The sequence below is a fragment of the Pipra filicauda genome, unplaced genomic scaffold, assembly GCF_003945595.2.
Source record: "Pipra filicauda isolate LSUMZ 115617 unplaced genomic scaffold, ASM394559v2 scaffold891_size57993_pilon, whole genome shotgun sequence".
In the NCBI taxonomy this organism is placed as follows: Eukaryota; Metazoa; Chordata; class Aves; order Passeriformes; family Pipridae; genus Pipra; species Pipra filicauda.
Window position 1 is genome coordinate 41,359 of NW_024105077.1, and position 16,635 is coordinate 57,993.

The following is a 16,635-nucleotide window of genomic DNA, read 5'->3' on the forward strand; positions in this document are numbered from 1 at the left end:
CCATGGGAGAGGAAGAAGTGTGGGGTGCTGAAGGGCAGTGCCGAGGGAGGGGAGGAGGTGGCCCAGGGGCTGTAGCAGAATGTGCTGTGCAGCCCGTGGAGCAGAGCATGGTGGGTGAGGCTGTCCCCCCGCAGCCCCTGGAGGTGCAGGGTGGAGCAGAGATGCAGCTGCAGCCCCAGGAGGAGCTGCCAGCAGAGCCAGGGAGTGCCCAAAGAGGCTGTGAGGCCGTGGGGAGGGCGAGCTGGAGCAGGCTCCTGGCAGGACCTGTGGCCTCCTGGAGAGAGGAGCCCGCCATGGAGGAGGTTTGTTGGGAGAGCTTGGGAGCCCCTCCAGAGCCACGTTGGAGCAGCGTGTTGCTGAAGGCCTGAGCCCGTGGGAGGGAGCCAGGCTGGAGCAGTTTGTATGGAAATGCAGCCCATGGGAAGGCCCCCGTTGGAGACTGTGTGTGTGGGATGGAGCCCACGCTGGAGCAGGGGCAGAGTGTGAGGAGGAAGGAACAGCAAAACCAAGGTGGGATGAACTGACCCCAAGCCACCTTGTCCATCGCCCTGAGCCACTTGGGGAGAGGGGGCAGAGAACTGGGGAGTGAAGTTGAGCCTGGCTGAAGGGAGGGGTGAAGGGAAGGTATTTAAAGTCTGTTTTTCTGTCCCATTATCTTACTCTACGGTTTGATTTTTAAGGAATGAAATGAATTTCCCTGGGTGGAGTCTGTTTTGCCCACAATGGTGATTGGTGACTGAACTCCCTGTCCTTAACTCCACTCAGGAGCCTTTCTCCATCTTCTTCTCTCTTCTGTCCACTGGAGGGAAGGGACTGAGAGAGGGGCTTGGTGGGCACTTGGTGTCCTGCAAAGATCAACCCCAACCCCACAGAGCCCCAAATTGTCATCAGAGCAGGGTCCCAGGCTTGTCCCTGCCCCTGGTTCCAAGGTCTCCAGGCTGTGCCTGAGGAATGCCCAGTGACGGTGACCTCACCAAGGGGACTTGCTGTGGGACGTGAGAGCAGAGGGATGGGGGCTTGGGGTCACCTACACAGGTGATGCAGGGCCCCTGGAGAGGGAGGCTGGTGGTGCAGAGACCCCCGGAATGGGTCCCTGTGGGGCCCTGCAGTGAGCAGGGGATGGTGGCCGGGGCATCTCCACCAGGGATCAGTTGAAGACCCACAACAAGGTGAGATCCTGGCCCAGGGTCTCCCAGGCAGGAGGAATGGGGAGTGGGCAGCCAGAGGGACAGTGCAACAAGGGCCCAGAGCTGGGTGAGCTGAGGACCCTGTGGAAGGGTGGGTGGTGAGCTGGACAGCCTGCATGGGTTCCCCAAGGTCCTTGGAGCACGAGGGGACAAGGACATGGGGCCTTGTGTGGGTGGTCCTGGGACGTGTGTGTGAGGGGAGATGGTGTAAGAGGGACTGGAGGTGTTTGGGGTGGGAGCAAAGGGTTGGGGTGTGCCAGGGAGTGTTGTCATGTCAAAGCCTGAGTGTGATGAGTGATGGGCTGGTGTAACTTTGTGACAGACCCTCAGGAGCCAGTCAGTGCTGGTGGTGGTGGCGGTGAGATATTTCGTAGGAGGGGTCTTGTGCCCCTTTTCCACCAACCCCGCTGGCCTGTTGAGGCCTGACTGTGTAAGGGGTGAAGTTGGAATAGCCCTGGTAGAATAAAGGAGGCCAGAGGCATCTCAGGCTTTGATGCAGGTGAAGTTTATTGAGATCAAAGATTGAAAAGACAAGAGAAATAAATGGGAGGGATGCGGTGTGAGGTGCAAGTAGGGCGACCATCAGCCGAGGTGCTTTGCTTGCAGGAGATATTGGTGCAAGAGTGAGAAGGGCAGGTGCAGGGGTGTCAGCTGTGATGGCAAGGACCCTCAGCAGGTGCCAGAGCAGCCCAGGCCTGCCAGGCCAGAGCAGCCCAGGCCTCCCAGGCCGTAGCCAAAGCCACGGCCATAGCCCAGGCCGTAGCCTCCGTAGCCAAAGCCGCCGGAGATGGGCTGTCCCTGGACGTTGAGCTCCGTGCCCAGGGCAGCCCCTGCGGTGGATCCAACGAAGGAGCTCTGGGGGAAGGAGGTCATGATGGGCCCTGGGAAGGTGACGCGGACGGGGGAGGGCTGGATGAGGACGGTGGAGTCCTGGCACTGCCTGACACAGGGCTCGTTGCAGCTGTTGGCCAGCGGGGTGGGTCCGCAGGGGCGGCAGAGGTCGTAGCAGGCCATGGGTGTGGTGTGGAGGGGCCCTGGGAGGGCAGGCAAGAGAAGGGGAGAGAAGGTGAGAGCAGAGAGGGGTGCTCGGCAGGTGGGGGTGGTGGGGGTGCTCGGGGCAGTGTTGCAGGAGGGCTGGTGAGTGGGGAGGCTGGTGTGGGGCTGTGGGGAGGCGTGAGGGCTGCTGAGGCTGGGTCCGAGCGTGCTGGCCGAGAGGGGCCAGGGGGGCGGTGTGTCAGGAGCAGGAGGGGGTTGTGAGGGGCTGGAGGCTCACCTGGTTGTGGGCAGAGAAGGCAGGAGAAGGCTTGAGGAGAAGCGTGGCAGGGAGAGAGGCGCTGGGCCGGCTTTTATGCTGCTCCCGCAGGGGCGGCACAGCCTTGGCCCAGCCCTGTCAGCTGGCGGCAGCTTTGAGGAGTTGGGATTTGGGAGGGTTGGATGGTTGGATGAGTGTCATCGAGGGCTGAATAAACAACCTGAGCTCAGGAGAGGTGTGATGTCATCATTAAGGTGATTTTGTGGTCCTCGTATGCTGTGGTTTGTGGACGTGTTGAGAACTGTGGATTCTTTTCTTCTGTGTGACTGGATGTCCATCAGTCATTGTGTTGCACCCAGGAATGCTGAGGGAGCCATTTGATGTCCTGGGGAGGCCACTCTCTATCAGCTTGCCAAGGTCATTCTTTGTGGGAGCCCTTCCTGATGGATGAAGGAGAACTCCTGCCCTTGTCTCTGGAATGGGATCAAGAGAGGGGATCTGGAAAACCAGAGGTCGTTCAGTCTGAACTTGTTCCATTGTTGTACTCCATTTGGATTTCTCAAATTTACAGAACAATGTTCTCTTTCATTTAAACTGTATTTTGGGGCTTGATTAAGAAATCCAATCAACAAAGACCCAACAGGGCTTGATCCCTTTTTACCCAGGCTGCTCTGGGATTTCTATTCCCTTTTTCCACATTGAAGCCATGAGGTTCCAGAACTTGTAACCTCTCTGTCTCAGCCTTATGTTGTTGTGAGCAAAAGCCACTAATTGCTGGCAGAGAGCTGGTGTGCTGCTCTCTCCTTTTGTGTCCTGGTGCAGACATTCCTTTGGGGAATCACCTCTGTGATTCCATGTCCTGCCCTTGAGGCCGTGTCCATGTGACCTTGGCGGCAGCTTTGAGGTGAGTGTTGTGTTTGGGAGGATTTGCCTGCCAAGTGCGTGTCAGGCAGGGCTGGAGATGTGAGCAAAGCTTTGGCAGGTGGGTGCCATTGGTGTGGTCAGCCTGTAGCCCTGGTGTGCTGTGGTTTGTGGGTTCTTTGTGCCGGCGGGGCCCCGTCTTGTTCTGTGTGCTGGACGTACATCAGTCCATGTTTGGAACCCAGGAACTCTGAGGGAGGCATTTGATGTCCTGGGGAGGCCACTCTGCATGACCTTGGTCACAGTGCCTGGGAGCACTTCCTGATTAATGAAGGAGAGCTCATGGCCTTGTGTCTTGAATGGGATCCAGAGAGAGGAGCTGGAAAACCAGAGGCTGCTCAGGCTGAACTTCTCCTGTTGGTATGGTCCTTTTGGATTTCTCAAGTTTACAGAACAACGTACTCTGTCATTTAAAGTGTATTTCTTGACCTCCTGAAGAAATGCAATAAGCAAACACCCAACAGGGCTCGATCCCCTTTTGCCCAGCCTGGTCTGTGCCATCAATTCCCTCCTTCCGCATTCAAGCCATGGGATTTCTTAAGTTATAAGTTGTAAGAAAACTAATAGGTCGTAACATCCTGGACCAGTCAGCAAATAACTCTATTTACTAGAGGAAAGTTGGCATGCTTCTCTCTCCTCCTCTGTCCCAAGAAAGGCATTCCTTTCTGGAATTCCTTGACTCCATGTCCTGCCCTTGAGACCGTGTCCATCTGACCTTGGCAGCAACTTTGAACTGTGAGTATTAGAGGGCAAAGTCTGGAGTTGATGGTGCCGTGTCAGGGAGGGCTGAAGATGTGAGCAAAGCTTTGGAGAGGTGGGGTGTGATGAGTGAGGTGCCCCCGTGTCCCTGGTGTGCTGTGGTTTGGGGGTGTGTTGTGAGGAGGGGCCCCAAAGCATCCCAGCCCTGTCAGGCTGCTCTGGAGTTTCACACGTGTTGCCCCTTCCCTCCCCTTCCATTCCTTTCCCCTTTGCTTCCACCTGGCTAAGCCTGACACTGGACCTGACTTTTCCTGCTGATTGTGCTCTCTGGGGGTTTTGGTGCCCCTCCTGCTTTGAAGGTTTTGATAGCTGGGGCCTTTTGGGCCCTGTCCTGGGCTGAGTGGCAGGGAGCGAGGTCCCTGCTCTGGGCATCTTTTCTGTCTGAGAGGCAGCAAGAGGATTTGGAGGTGTCCAGGGTTGTTGGATACAAGCATTGTGTGATGCCAGAGAATGCAAACAAGGCCGGGCTGTGTCAGTGCCCAGTGTGGTGGGGTGAGAAGTGTGTGCAGGGCTGGGCCCAGAGCCTTGGGCTGAGTGTGCCAAAGTGCAGATGGGAACAAGTGTGCAGTGCTGTAGCCCAGCAGCTGCATCCATTGGGCCAAGACTGCAAAGATGAGTGGTGATGGCCATGGCCACGTCCTGGAGTTGAGCGAGGGCAGGGGCCAAGTCCTGTTTGTGGGGAGGGGTCAGCCCAGGGAGGAGGAAAGACTGGAGATCAACTGGATCAACTGTTTTCATAGAATTAATCTCTTATTAGGACCAGATTTTGTGTTCCTGGTGGAGAACAAATGGCCCAAGAGGTGGCCATGAACCAGTGTGGGAAAAGGAGTCTGCAGGTGAGGATTGGGCAAGGTGTGATCAAGCAGTGGGAGGTGACTCTTGCTGCCTCCTCAGCACTGGTGATGTGCCATGTGAGGTCTGTGGGCAGTGCTGGGCTCCCCAGTGGAAGAAGCTGATGGACTTGGGGAATGCAGAGCAGTTGAGGAGCATCAAGATTGTAAAGAGGCCGGAGGATGTTTGCTAGAGGAGAGGCTGAGAGAGCTGGGACTGGCAGGAGGAGACAGGGCTGGCCAGGGGAGTGTCCTGAGTGTGTGTGAATCCTTGCTGGCAGGGACTGAAGTGGAGGGAGCCCAGGTGTTGTCAGCAGAACACACGGGCAGGACAAGGGGCCCTGGACACAAGGGAAACCGATGGAATTGCATGGAGAAAGAAGACAAACCTTGTTGTGTGTGAGGGAGGTGAGAGAGTGGCAGAGGAGGTGGAGTCTGTGTGCCTGGAGCTGTAACGCTGAACTGGCCATGGTCCTGGCCAAGCTGTTCTTGCGGGGTTGGTTTGAGCAGGAGAGTTGAAGCACTTGCACTGCATCCTGGCCCAGTGGCTGATGTTGTGTCTGTGCTGGGCAGGTTGAAGAGTCGTGGTGGGGAAGAGAGTTTGTGCCGTGTGTGCTGGCACAGAGAGACTTTGGCAGAGGCGTGTGCAGGAGAGCCTTGTTGTGTGGAAGCCTTTGGTGTGGCAGGTGATGGTTTTGTGCCATGTTGTGGCAGGGCCCCTCCACCCCTGTTCTGTTGCCCGTCTGTGTTAGTGCTGGTGACAGATTTGCTAAGAACGATGTTGTGGCCTTTTTCCAGATTCTCACTGGTTGCAGAGCCCTGACCTTGTACTGAGTGAGGATGTAAAACCACTGGAATGAAAAAAGAGGAGGCCTGAGAGACTTTGATGCAGGAGAATTTTATTGAGTCAAAGGAGTGAAGAGAGGAGGTGCAGGAGCAGGGAGTGGGATGGGCGAGGTGTGAGGTGCAAGTAGGGCAACCATCAGCCGAGGTGCTTTGCTTGCAGGAGATATTGGTGCCAGAGTGAGAAGGGCAGGTGCAGGGGTGTCAGCTGTGATGTCAAGGACCCTCAGCAGGTGCCAGAGCAGCCCAGGCCTCCCAAGCCAGAGCAGCCCAGGCCTCCCAGGCCGTAGCCAAAGCCACGGCCATAGCCCAGGCCGTAGCCTCCGGCCCCAAAGCCGCCGGAGATGGGCTGTCCCTGGACGTTGAGCTCCGTGCCCAGGGCAGCCCCTGCGGTGGATCCAACGAAGGAGCTCTGGGGGAAGGAGGTCATGATGGGCCCTGGGAAGGTGACGCGGACGGGGGCGGGCTGGATGAGGACGGTGGAGTCCTGGCACTGCCTGACACAGGGCTCGTTGCAGCTGTTGGCCAGCGGGGTGGGTCCGCAGGGGCGGCAGAGGTCGTAGCAGGCCATGGGTGTGGTGTGGAGGGGCCCTGGGAGGGCAGGCAAGAGAAGGGGAGAGAAGGTGAGAGCAGAGAGGGGTGCTCGGCAGGTGGGGGTGGTGGGGGTGCTCGGGGCAGTGTTGCAGGAGGGCTGGTGAGTGGGGAGGCTGGTGTGGGGCTGTGGGGAGGCGTGAGGGCTGCTGAGGCTGGGTCCGAGCGTGCTGGCCGAGAGGGGCCAGGGGGGCGGTGTGTCAGGAGCAGGAGGGGGTTGTGAGGGGCTGGAGGCTCACCTGGTTGTGGGCAGAGAAGGCAGGAGAAGGCTTGAGGAGAAGCGTGGCAGGGAGAGAGGCGCTGGGCCGGCTTTTATGCTGCTCCCGCAGGGGCGGCACAGCCTTGGCCCAGCCCTGTCAGCTGGCGGCAGCTTTGAGGAGTTGGGATTTGGGAGGGTTGGATTCTTGGATGTGTGTCAACGATGGCTAGAAAAACAACCAAGCCCAGGAGAGTTGTGATGTCATCAGTGAGGTGATTTTGTGGCCCTCGTGTGCTGTGGTTTCTGGATGTGTTGTGGATTGTTGATCCTCTTCTTCTGCGTAACTGGATGTCCATCAGTCATTGTGTTGCACCCAGGAATGCTGAGGGAGCAATTTGATGTCCTGAGGAGGACACTCTCCAATGCCTTGGAAAGGTCACAAAGCCTGGGAGTCCTTCCTGATGGATGAAGGAGAGCTTCTGCCCTTGTCTCTTGAATAGGATCAAGAGAGAGGATCTGGAAAACCAGAGGCTGCTCAGGCTGAACTTGTTCCATTGTTGTGCTCCATTTGGATTTCTCAAATTTACAGAACAATGTTCTCTTTCATTTAAACTGTATTTTTGGCTTGATAAGAAATGCAATAAACAAAGACCCAACAGGGCTCGATCCCTTTTTTCCCAGGCTGGTCTGGGATTTCCATTCCCTTTTTCCACATGGAAACCATGTGGTTCCAGAACTTGTAACCTGTCAGTCTCAGTCTTTTGTTGCTGTCAGCAAAAGCCACTAATTGCTGGCAGAGAGCTGGTGTGCTGCTCTCTCCTTTTGTGTCCTGGTGCAGACATTCCTTTGGGGAATCACCTCTGTGATTGTGTGTCCTGCCCTTGAGGCCGTGTCCATGTGACCTTGGCGGCAGCTTTGAGGTGAGTGTTGTGTTTGGGAGGATTTGCCTGCCAAGTGCGTGTCAGGCAGGGCTGGAGATGTGAGCAAAGCTTTGGCAGGTGGGTGCCATTGGTGTGGTCAGCCTGTAGCCCTGGTGTGCTGTGGTTTGTGGGCGTGTTGGGAAGAGTGGAGCCTCTTCTTGCGTGTGACTGGATGTCCCTCAGTCATTGTGGTGCACCCAGGAATGCTGAGGGAGCTGAAGGATGTTTGGGGGGTCACTCTGCAATAGCCTGGAAAGGTTACAGTGCCTGGAAGGGCTTCCTGATGGTAAGGGAGAGTTCATTTCCCCCCTGACTTGAACAGGACCAAGAGGGAGGAACTTGAGAACTGGAGGCTGGTCAGGTTGTGCTTGTTCCAGTTTTATGTTCCATTGAGATTTGTCAGGTTTACAGGACAACGTGCTCTGTCATTCCAAGTGTATTTCTTGACCTCCTCAAGGAATCCAATAAACACACCAACTGGGCCTGATCCCTTTTTGCCCAGGCTGCTCTGGGATGTCACTTCCCTTGTTCCACATTCAAGCCATGAGGTTTCAGAATTTATAAGCCAAAGTTGTAACATCCTGGACCTGTGAGCAAAAACACTCTAATTCCTAGTGCATGGCCAATGTACCCCTCTCTCCTCTTCTGTCATGGTGGGGGCATTCCTTTGTGGAATTCTGCCCTTCCACATCCTCCCCTTAAGACCGTGTTTGTCTGTTGCTCTCTAGAGTTCCCCGAATGGGGCTCAGAGCAAGGAGAGTGTCAGTGTTGTCTCCCTGCTCCCAAGCCATGGGAGGAGAGGAAAAGGCTCAGCTTGCTCCAGGGAAGGTTGAGTTGCCTATGTGGGAAAATCCCTTGATGGGAAGGGTTGTCAATTCTTGGCACAGGCTGCCCAGGGCAGTGGTGGAGTCCCCATCCCTGGAGGGCTGTAAAAGCCATGTAGGTGTGGCACTTGGGGACATGGGTGAAGTGATGGCTTTGGCCGTGCTGGGGGAATGGTTGGACTTGGAGATCTTTTGCATGTGGATCACAGAATCATAGGATCTACTGAATTGGAAGGGACCCATGAGGATCATGGAGTGCAATTCCCAGCTCTGCACAGGACACCTCAAGAATCCCACCATGTCTCTGAGAATATTTTCCAAATGCTTCTTGATCTCAGCCAGGCTTGGTGCTGTGCCCACTGCTCTGGGGAGCCTGTCCCAGTGCTCAAGCAGCCTCTGGGTGAAAACCTTTTTGCTGATGTCCAACCTAACCCTGCCCTGACTCAGCTCCAGCCATTTCCTGGAGTGCTGTCCCTGGTCAGGAGAGTGAAGAGATTGGTCCCTGCCCCTCCACTGTTGTCCAGAGTGAAACCAGAGGGAATTCCTTTGGTAAGGAGAGTAGGGATTTACGGTGTGGGTGTGGCCACAGCATGTATGAAGTGGTGGGGTCTCTGTCCGGGGAGATCTAAAACTGCACTGACTAAAGTCCTGTGAGTCCTGCTCTGTGTGACCCTGCTTGAGCATGGGGTTTAAGCACTTGCTCTGCAGAGTTCCTGCCCACCAGGAGGTTTGCTGGGAGGGCAGAAGAGTCCTGCTGGGAAAGAGAGTTTGTGCAGTGTGTGCTGGACCACAGTGCCTTTGGTGTGGTGTGCAGGTAAGAGCAGTGTTGTGTGGAAGCCTTTGGTGTAGCAGGTGATGGGATTGAGCCACGTTCTGGAAGGGCCCCCACCCTGTTCCAGTCTGTGTGTTAGTGCTGGTGGCACATTTGTTTAAATTGGTCCTGTGGCCCTGTTCCACCTTGCCCAGGGCCTGTTGATCCCTGGCTTTGTATCAAGTGATGCTGTGAGACCAGTGGAAGAACAAATAACCAGGAGTCATGAGAAGCTGTGATGCAGGAGAACTTTATTAAGACTAAAGAGTAAAAAGAAAGGAGCAGCCAGAGGAAGGGATCCAGTCTGAGGTGCAAGCAGGGCATCCATCAGATGAGGTCCCTCCCTTGCAGAAGATTTGTGCAGAGCCCTGAGATCTTGCTGCTCCCCTTGTTGGGAGCAGCCCAGCGGAGGTGCCTGATGGTGTGTGGCTTGTGAGAAGGTGTTTTCAGCAGAGGGGACTGGCCAGAGCCGAAGGGGCACTGGAGAGAAGGAAGGGGGAGAAGAGGAGGAGGGAGCTGGACCATGTTTGCAGGCAGGGCGGGCTGGCCCCTTGGCTGCTTCCTTGGTTGGAGCCCTGAGAGCAGGAGCTGGAAGTGCTGAGCCCATTGGACAGCCTTGGCGTGGAGATGAATCCATGTTCCATGTGGTGACTTCCAGGTCGTGGGTGGTTGTTGTTGGGGCAGTTGTTTGGGGCCTCAGCAGGTGCCGTAGCAGCCCCTGTTGGCGTAGCAGCCCAGGCCTGCCAGGCCGTAGCCAAAGCCACGGCCATAGCCCAGGCCGTAGCCTCCGGCCCCAAAGCCGCCGGAGATGGGCTGTCCCTGGACGTTGAGCTCCGTGCCCAGGGCAGCCCCTGCGGTGGATCCAACGAAGGAGCTCTGGGGGAAGGAGGTCATGATGGGCCCTGGGAAGGTGACGCGGACGGGAGAGGGCTGGATGAGGACGGTGGAGTCCTGGCACTGCCTGACACAGGGCTCGTTGCAGCTGTTGGCCAGCGGGGTGGGTCCGCAGGGGCGGCAGAGGTCGTAGCAGGCCATGGGTGTGGTGTGGAGGGGCCCTGGGAGGGCAGGCAAGAGAAGGGGAGAGAAGGTGAGAGCAGAGAGGGGTGCTCGGCAGGTGGTGGGCGTCGTGGGGGTGGCTCGGGGTGGTGTTATGAGGGCTGCGCAGTGGGGAGGGGTGTGGGGCTGTGGGGAGGCGTGAGGGCTGCTGAGGCTGGGTCCGAGCGTGCTGGCCGAGAGGGGCCAGGGGGGCGGTGTGTCAGGAGCAGGAGGGGGTTGTGAGGGGCTGGAGGCTCACCTGGTTGTGGGCAGAGAAGGCAGGAGAAGGCTTGAGGAGAAGCGTGGCAGGGAGAGAGGCGCTGGGCCGGCTTTTATGCTGCTCCCGCAGGGGCGGCACAGCCTTGGCCCAGCCCTGTCAGCTGGCGGCAGCTTTGAGGAGTTGGTTTTTGGGAGGGTTGGATGGTTGGATGAGTGTCATCGAGGACTGAATAAACAACCTGAGCTCAGGAGAGGTGTGATGTCATCATTAAGGTGACTTTTTGGTCCTCGTGTCCTGTGGTTTGTGGACGTGTTGAGAATTCTTTTCTTCTGTGTGACTGGATGTCCATCAGTCATTGTGTCGCACCCAGGAATGCTGAGGGAGCCATTTGATGTCCTGGGGAGGCCACTCTCTATCAGCTTGCCAAGGTCATTCTTTGTGGGAGCCCTTCCTGATGGATGAAGGAGAACTCCTGCCCTTGTCTCTGGAATGGGATCAAGAGAGGGGATTTGGAAAACCAGAGGCCGTTCAGGCTGAACTTGTTCCATTGTTGTGCTCCATTTGGATTTCTCAAATTTACAGAACAATGTTCTCTTTCATTTAAACTGTATTTTGGGGCCTGATTAAGAAATCCAATCAACAAAGACCCAACAGGGCTCGATCCCTTTTTACCCAGGCTGGTCCGGGATTTCTATTCCCTTTTTCCACATTGAAGCCATGAGGTTCCAGAACTTGTAACCTGTCAGTCTCAGCCTTTTGTTGCTGTCAGCAAAAGCCACTAATTGCTGGCAGAGAGCTGGTGTGCTGCTCTCTCCTTTTGTGTCCTGGTGCAGACATTCCTTTGGGGAATCACCTCTGTGATTGTGTGTCCTGCCCTTGAGGCCGTGTCCATGTGACCTTGGCGGCAGCTTTGAGGTGAGTGTTGTGTTTGGGAGGATTTGCCTGCCAAGTGCGTGTCAGACTGGGTTGGAGATGTGAGCAAAGCTTTGGCAGGTGGGTGCCATTGGTGTGGTCAGCCTGTAGCCCTGGTGTGCTGTGCTTTGTGGGTTCTTTGTGCCGGCGGGGCCCCGTCTTGTTCTGTGTGCTGGACGTACATCAGTCAATGTTTGGAACCCAGGAATTCTGAGGGAGGCATTTGATGTCCTGGGGAGGCCACTCTGCATGACCTTGGTCACAGTGCCTGGGAGCACTTCCTGGTTAATGAAGGAGAGCTCATGGCCTTGTCTCTTGAATGGGATCCACAGAGAGGAACTGGAAAACCAGAGACTGCTCAGGCTGAACTTCTCCTGTTGGTATGGTCCTTTTGGATTTCTCAAGTTTACAGGACAACGTACTCTGTCATTTAAAGTGTATTTCTTGACCTCCTGAAGAAATGCAATAGGCAAACACCCAACAGGGCTCGATCCCCTTTTGCCCAACCTGGTCTGTGCCATCAATTCCCTCCTTCCGCATTCAAGCCATGGGATTTCTTAAGTTATAAGTTGTAAGAAAACTACTACGTAGTAACATCCTGTACCTGTCAGCAAATAACTCTATTTACTAGAGGAAAGTTGGCATGCTTCTCTCTCCTCCTTTGTCCCAAGAAAGGCATTGCTTTGTGGAATTCCTCAGCTCCATGTCCTGCCCTTGAGACCATGTCCATCTGACCTTGGCAGCAGCTTTGAACTGTGAGTATTAGAGGGCAAAGTCTGGAGTTGATGGTGCGTGTCAGGGAGGGCTGAAGATGTGAGCAAAGCTTTGGAGAGGTGGGGTGTGATGAGTGAGGTGCCTCCGTGTCCCTGGTGTGCTGTGGTTTGGGGGTGTGTTGTAAGGAGGGGCCCCAAAGCATCCCAGCCCTGTCAGGCTGCTCTGGAGTTTCACACGTGTTGCCCCTTCCCTCCCCTTCCATTCCTCTCCCCTTTGCTTCCACCTGGCTAAGCCTGACACTGGACCTGACTTTTCCTGCTGATTGTGCTCTCTGGGGGTTTTGGTGCCCCTCCTGCTTTGAAGGTTTTGATAGCTGGGGCCTTTTGGGCCCTGTCCTGGGCTGAGTGGCAGGGAGCGAGGTCCCTGCTCTGGGCATCTTTTCTGTCTGAGAGGCAGCAAGAGGGTTTGGAGGTGTCCAGGGTTGTTGGACACAACCATTGTGTGATGCCAGAGAGTGCAAACAAGGCCGGGCTGTGTCAGTGCCCAGTGTGGTGGGGTGAGAAGTGTGTGCAGGGCTGGGCCCAGAGCCTTGGGCTGAGTGTGCCAAAGTGCAGATGGGAACAAGTGTGCAGTGCTGTAGCCCAGGAGCTGCCTCCATTGGGCCAAGACTGCAAAGATGAGTGGTGATGGCCATGGCCATGTCCTGGAGTTGAGCGAGGGCAGGGGCAAAGCCCTGTTTGTGGGGAGGGGTCAACCCGGGGAGGAGGAAAGGCTGGAGATCAACTGGATCAACTGTTTTCATAGAATTAATCTGTTACTGGGACCAGATTTTGTGTTCCTGGTGGAGAACAAATGGCCCAAGAGGTGGCCATGAACCAGTGTGGGAAAAGGAGTCTGCAGGTGAGGATTGGGCAAGGTGTGATCAAGCAGTGGGAGGTGACTCTTGCTGCCTCCTCAGCACTGGTGATGTGCCATGTGAGATCTGTGGGCAGTGCTGGGCTCTCCAGTGGAAGAAGCTGATGGACTTGGGGAATGCAGAGCAGTTGAGGAGCATCAAGATTCTAAAGAGGCCGGAGGATGTTTGCTAGAGGAGAGGCTGAGAGAGCTGGGACTGGCAGGAGGAGACAGGGCTGGCCAGGGGAGTGTCCTGAGTGTGTGTGAATCCCTGCTGGCAGGGACTGAAGTGGAGGGAGCCCAGCTCTTGTCAGCAGAACACACGGGCAGGACAAGGGGCCCTGGACAGAAGGGAAACCGATGGAATTGCATGGATAAGAAGACAAGCCTTGTTGTGTGTGAGGGAGGTGAGAGAGTGGCAGAGGAGGTGGAGTCTGTGTGCCTGGAGCTGTAACGCTGAACTGGCCATGGTCCTGGCCAAGCTGCTCTTGCGGGGTTGGTTTGAGCAGGAGGGTTGAAGCACTTGCACTGCATCCTGGCCCAGTGGCTGATGTTGTGTCTGTGCTGGGCAGGTTGAAGAGTCGTGGTGGGGAAGAGAGTTTGTGCCGTGTGTGCTGGCACAGAGAGACTTTGGCAGAGGCGTGTGCAGGAGAGCCTTGTTGTGTGGAAGCCTTTGGTGTAGCAGGTGATGGGTTTGTGCCGTGTTGTGGCAGGACCCCTCCACCCCTGTTCCGTTGCCCGTCTTTGTTAGTGCTGGTGACAGATTTGCTAAGAACGATGTTGTGGCATTTTTCCAGATTCTCACTGGCTGTAGAGCCCTGGCCTTGTGCTGAATGAGGATGTAAAACCACTGGAATGAAAAAAGAGGAGGCCTGAGAGACTTTGATGCAGGAGAATTTTATTGAGTCAAAGGAGTGAAGAGACAGGAGCAGGGAGTGGGATGGGCGAGGTGTGAGGTGCAAGTAGGGCGACCATCAGCCGAGGTGCTTTGCTTGCAGGAGATATTGGTGCAAGAGTGAGAAGGGCAGGTACAGGGGTGTCAGCTGTGATGGCAAGGACCCTCAGCAGGTGCCGGAGCAGCCCAGGCCTCCCAAGCCAGAGCAGCCCAGGCCTCCCAGGCCGTAGCCAAAGCCACGGCCATAGCCCAGGCCGTAGCCAAAGCCGCCGGAGATGGGCTGTCCCTGGACGTTGAGCTCCGTGCCCAGGGCAGCCCCTGCGGTGGATCCAACGAAGGTACTCTGGGGGAAGGAGGTCATGATGGGCCCTGGGAAGGTGACGCGTACGGGGGAGGGCTGGATGAGGACGGTGGAGTCCTGGCACTGCCTGACACAGGGCTCGTTGCAGCTGTTGGCCAGCGGGGTGGGTCCGCAGGGGCGGCAGAGGTCGTAGCAGGCCATGGGTGTGGTGTGGAGGGGCCCTGGGAGGGCAGGCAAGAGAAGGTGAGAGAAGGTGAGAGCAGAGAGGGGTGCTCGGCAGGTGGGGGCGGTGGGGGTGCTCGGGGCGGTGTTGCAGGAGGGCTGGTCAGTGGGGAGGCTGGTGTGGGGCTGTGGGGAGGCGTGAGGGCTGCTGAGGCTGGGTCCGAGCGTGCTGGCCGAGAGGGGCCAGGGGGGCGGTGTGTCAGGAGCAGGAGGGGGTTGTGAGGGGCTGGAGGCTCACCTGGTTGTGGGCAGAGAAGGCAGGAGAAGGCTTGAGGAGAAGCGTGGCAGGGAGAGAGGCGCTGGGCCGGCTTTTATGCTGCTCCCGCAGGGGCGGCACAGCCTTGGCCCAGCCCTGTCAGCTGGCGGCAGCTCTGAGGAGTTGGGATTTGGGAGCATTTCCATGGAATTTGAGTGTTGTGGCATTTTGGAGACATGACCAAGGCACTGAAAAACTGGAGTGTCAGCAGTGAGGTCATCCCCTGTTACTCGTGTGCTGTGGTTTGTGGGTGTGTTGTCAGGAGAGGCCCCATTCCCTCACAATCCTGCCAGGTTGCTTTGGCTTTGGAGGTGTGCTCAGGGTGAGGAGCTGCCCCTTCCATTGCATCTGCTCCTTGCCCACCTTTCTCCCAGCTGGCTCAGCCTGTCCTTAGTTCGGGCCTTTCTCACTGGCTTTGCTCTGGGATGGGCTCGTTTACACCCCGGGCTCCCAGGGCTTGTGCTCCCCAGTGACGCATCCAAAGAAGGCTGGAAAGAGGATGTGGGGAACTACAGGCCTTTCAGTCTGACCTGAGTGCTGGGGAAGGTTGTGGAGCAGGTCACCTTGAGTGCCATCACATGGCACTTGTAGGACAAGGAGGGGATCTGGCCCAGCCATGATGGGTTTCTGAAAGGCAGGTGCTGCTTGAGGAAGGTGAGCTCCTTGTAGGCCAAGGTGAGCCTCTGGGTGGGTGAGGTGGGGTGTGTTTTCCTTTCCACAGTGCTCACCTTCCGTGTGCTCCTCTTGCAGACGTGTCCTTGTGGCAGCAGCTTTGAAGGGAGAGTTGGTATTTGGGAGGTTGTACCTGGAATGTGCTTGTGGGGGCACTTGGCAGGTGCAGACACTGCCCAGGAGAGGTGAGGTGTCCTCTGTGAGGTCACCTGATGTCACTCCCGTGCTGTGGGTTTGTGGAGTTCTGGGATTCCATGTCCTGCCCTTGAGGCCGTGTCTGTCTGACCTTGGTGGCAGCTTTGATGAGTTGGGATTTGGGAGGGTTGGATGGTTGGATGTGTGTCAGGGAGGGCTGAAGAAACAAAAAGGCCAAGGAAATTGGTGGTGTCATCAGTGAGGTCCCCCCGTGTCCCTGGTGTGCTGTGGTTTGTGGGGACCTGGTGAAGGTGAGGCCCCAAAGGCTGCCAGGCAGAGCTGCCCCCCTGGAGCCCAGGGCAGAGTTTGCAGGGGGTTTGTCAGGCGAGCAGTGAGTGTTGCTGGGCAAGGGGAAGCCCTGCAGGAAGGTTTGCTGTGTCACTGGGTGCACCTGTGCCCTCAGGGCCTGAGGTGCTGCAGCCAGGAATGCTGAGGGAGCTGCCTGATGTGCTGGGGAGGCCACTCTGCTCCTCTTGCCATCAGCTGCTCATGGTGCCAGTGCCTGGGAGCGCTTCCTGAGGGCTGAAAGAGAGCTCCTGGCTTGGTTTGTGGAGGAAGAGCAGCAGTGACTCCCTGGCGAACTGGCATGTGGTCAGGCTGCCCTCCTTGCCAGGGTTACGGTCCCTTGGGATCTCTCCCATTTACAGGACATGATACTCTCTCATTGAAACTGAATTTCATGATGTGATTTACACGTTCAATAAACAAAAAACAACCTGGTTTTGGTCCCTTTTTGCCCAGTCTTATATCTAGGTCAGATTTCTTCTACAGCATTGAAGGCGTAAGGTTTCATAACCTATAACCAATAAGGCTGGATATTGTTTTGCCATGAGCAAAACCCCCTAATGAGTTGCAGAAGGTCAGTGTGCTCCTCTGTCCAGCTCTGTCATGGTCCAAGTGTTCCTGTAGGACCTGGGGAGGCCTCAGCAGTGCAGCTGCTGCTTCAGGATCTGCTTCAGGAGCTGTTTTGGGAGAGCTGATATTCTGAACCATCCAGGTTGGAGCTTTGGTCTTACACCGTTTCCATCCGTTCCTGTATTCTGACCACACTACCAGGGGAAAAGAAGGAACCTTCAGGAGAGGGCAATTTGCAGGGGACAGTGGCTGCACAATGGCCTTTGGCTCTTGCTGGCCACTTGTCCTGCTTGCAGAGCGTGGATCAAAGTGTGGGAGAGAAGTGGC

At 56.5% G+C, this 16,635-nt stretch overlaps 4 protein-coding genes across 4 annotated transcripts; all 4 read right to left on the bottom strand.

The window, feature by feature from the left end:
* Positions 1 to 1,737: 1,737 nt before the first annotated feature.
* Positions 1,738 to 2,600, bottom strand: LOC114002352 (feather keratin B-4-like). Its single transcript, XM_027748271.2, has 2 exons — positions 2,461 to 2,600; positions 1,738 to 2,221 (listed from the first exon to the last, which is right to left on the bottom strand). The coding sequence occupies exon 2, from the start codon at positions 2,199 to 2,201 to the stop codon at positions 1,857 to 1,859; it is 345 nt and encodes a 114-aa protein (XP_027604072.1). The 5' UTR covers positions 2,202 to 2,221; positions 2,461 to 2,600; the 3' UTR covers positions 1,738 to 1,856.
* Positions 2,601 to 5,972: 3,372 nt separating this feature from the next.
* On the bottom strand, positions 5,973 to 6,762 carry LOC113990580 (feather keratin B-4-like). Its single transcript, XM_027726127.2, has 2 exons — positions 6,623 to 6,762; positions 5,973 to 6,383 (listed from the first exon to the last, which is right to left on the bottom strand). The coding sequence occupies exon 2, from the start codon at positions 6,361 to 6,363 to the stop codon at positions 6,019 to 6,021; it is 345 nt and encodes a 114-aa protein (XP_027581928.2). The 5' UTR covers positions 6,364 to 6,383; positions 6,623 to 6,762; the 3' UTR covers positions 5,973 to 6,018.
* Positions 6,763 to 9,566: 2,804 nt separating this feature from the next.
* On the bottom strand, positions 9,567 to 10,570 carry LOC113990581 (feather keratin B-4-like). The gene is made up of 2 exons (XM_027726128.2): positions 10,432 to 10,570; positions 9,567 to 10,192 (listed from the first exon to the last, which is right to left on the bottom strand). The coding sequence occupies exon 2, from the start codon at positions 10,170 to 10,172 to the stop codon at positions 9,834 to 9,836; it is 339 nt and encodes a 112-aa protein (XP_027581929.2). The 5' UTR covers positions 10,173 to 10,192; positions 10,432 to 10,570; the 3' UTR covers positions 9,567 to 9,833.
* Positions 10,571 to 13,927: 3,357 nt separating this feature from the next.
* On the bottom strand, positions 13,928 to 14,691 carry LOC113990582 (feather beta keratin-like). Its single transcript, XM_027726129.2, has 2 exons — positions 14,569 to 14,691; positions 13,928 to 14,329 (listed from the first exon to the last, which is right to left on the bottom strand). The coding sequence occupies exon 2, from the start codon at positions 14,307 to 14,309 to the stop codon at positions 13,974 to 13,976; it is 336 nt and encodes a 111-aa protein (XP_027581930.1). The 5' UTR covers positions 14,310 to 14,329; positions 14,569 to 14,691; the 3' UTR covers positions 13,928 to 13,973.
* Positions 14,692 to 16,635: the final 1,944 nt, after the last annotated feature.

What these genes read in the sequence shown, in the direction of transcription:
- LOC113990582 (XM_027726129.2), bottom strand. Translation starts at nt 14,309, where the DNA reads ATGGCCTGCTACGACCTCTGCCGCCCCTGCGGACCCACCCCGCTGGCC.
- LOC113990581 (XM_027726128.2), bottom strand. Translation starts at nt 10,172, where the DNA reads ATGGCCTGCTACGACCTCTGCCGCCCCTGCGGACCCACCCCGCTGGCC.
- LOC113990580 (XM_027726127.2), bottom strand. Translation starts at nt 6,363, where the DNA reads ATGGCCTGCTACGACCTCTGCCGCCCCTGCGGACCCACCCCGCTGGCC.
- LOC114002352 (XM_027748271.2), bottom strand. Translation starts at nt 2,201, where the DNA reads ATGGCCTGCTACGACCTCTGCCGCCCCTGCGGACCCACCCCGCTGGCC.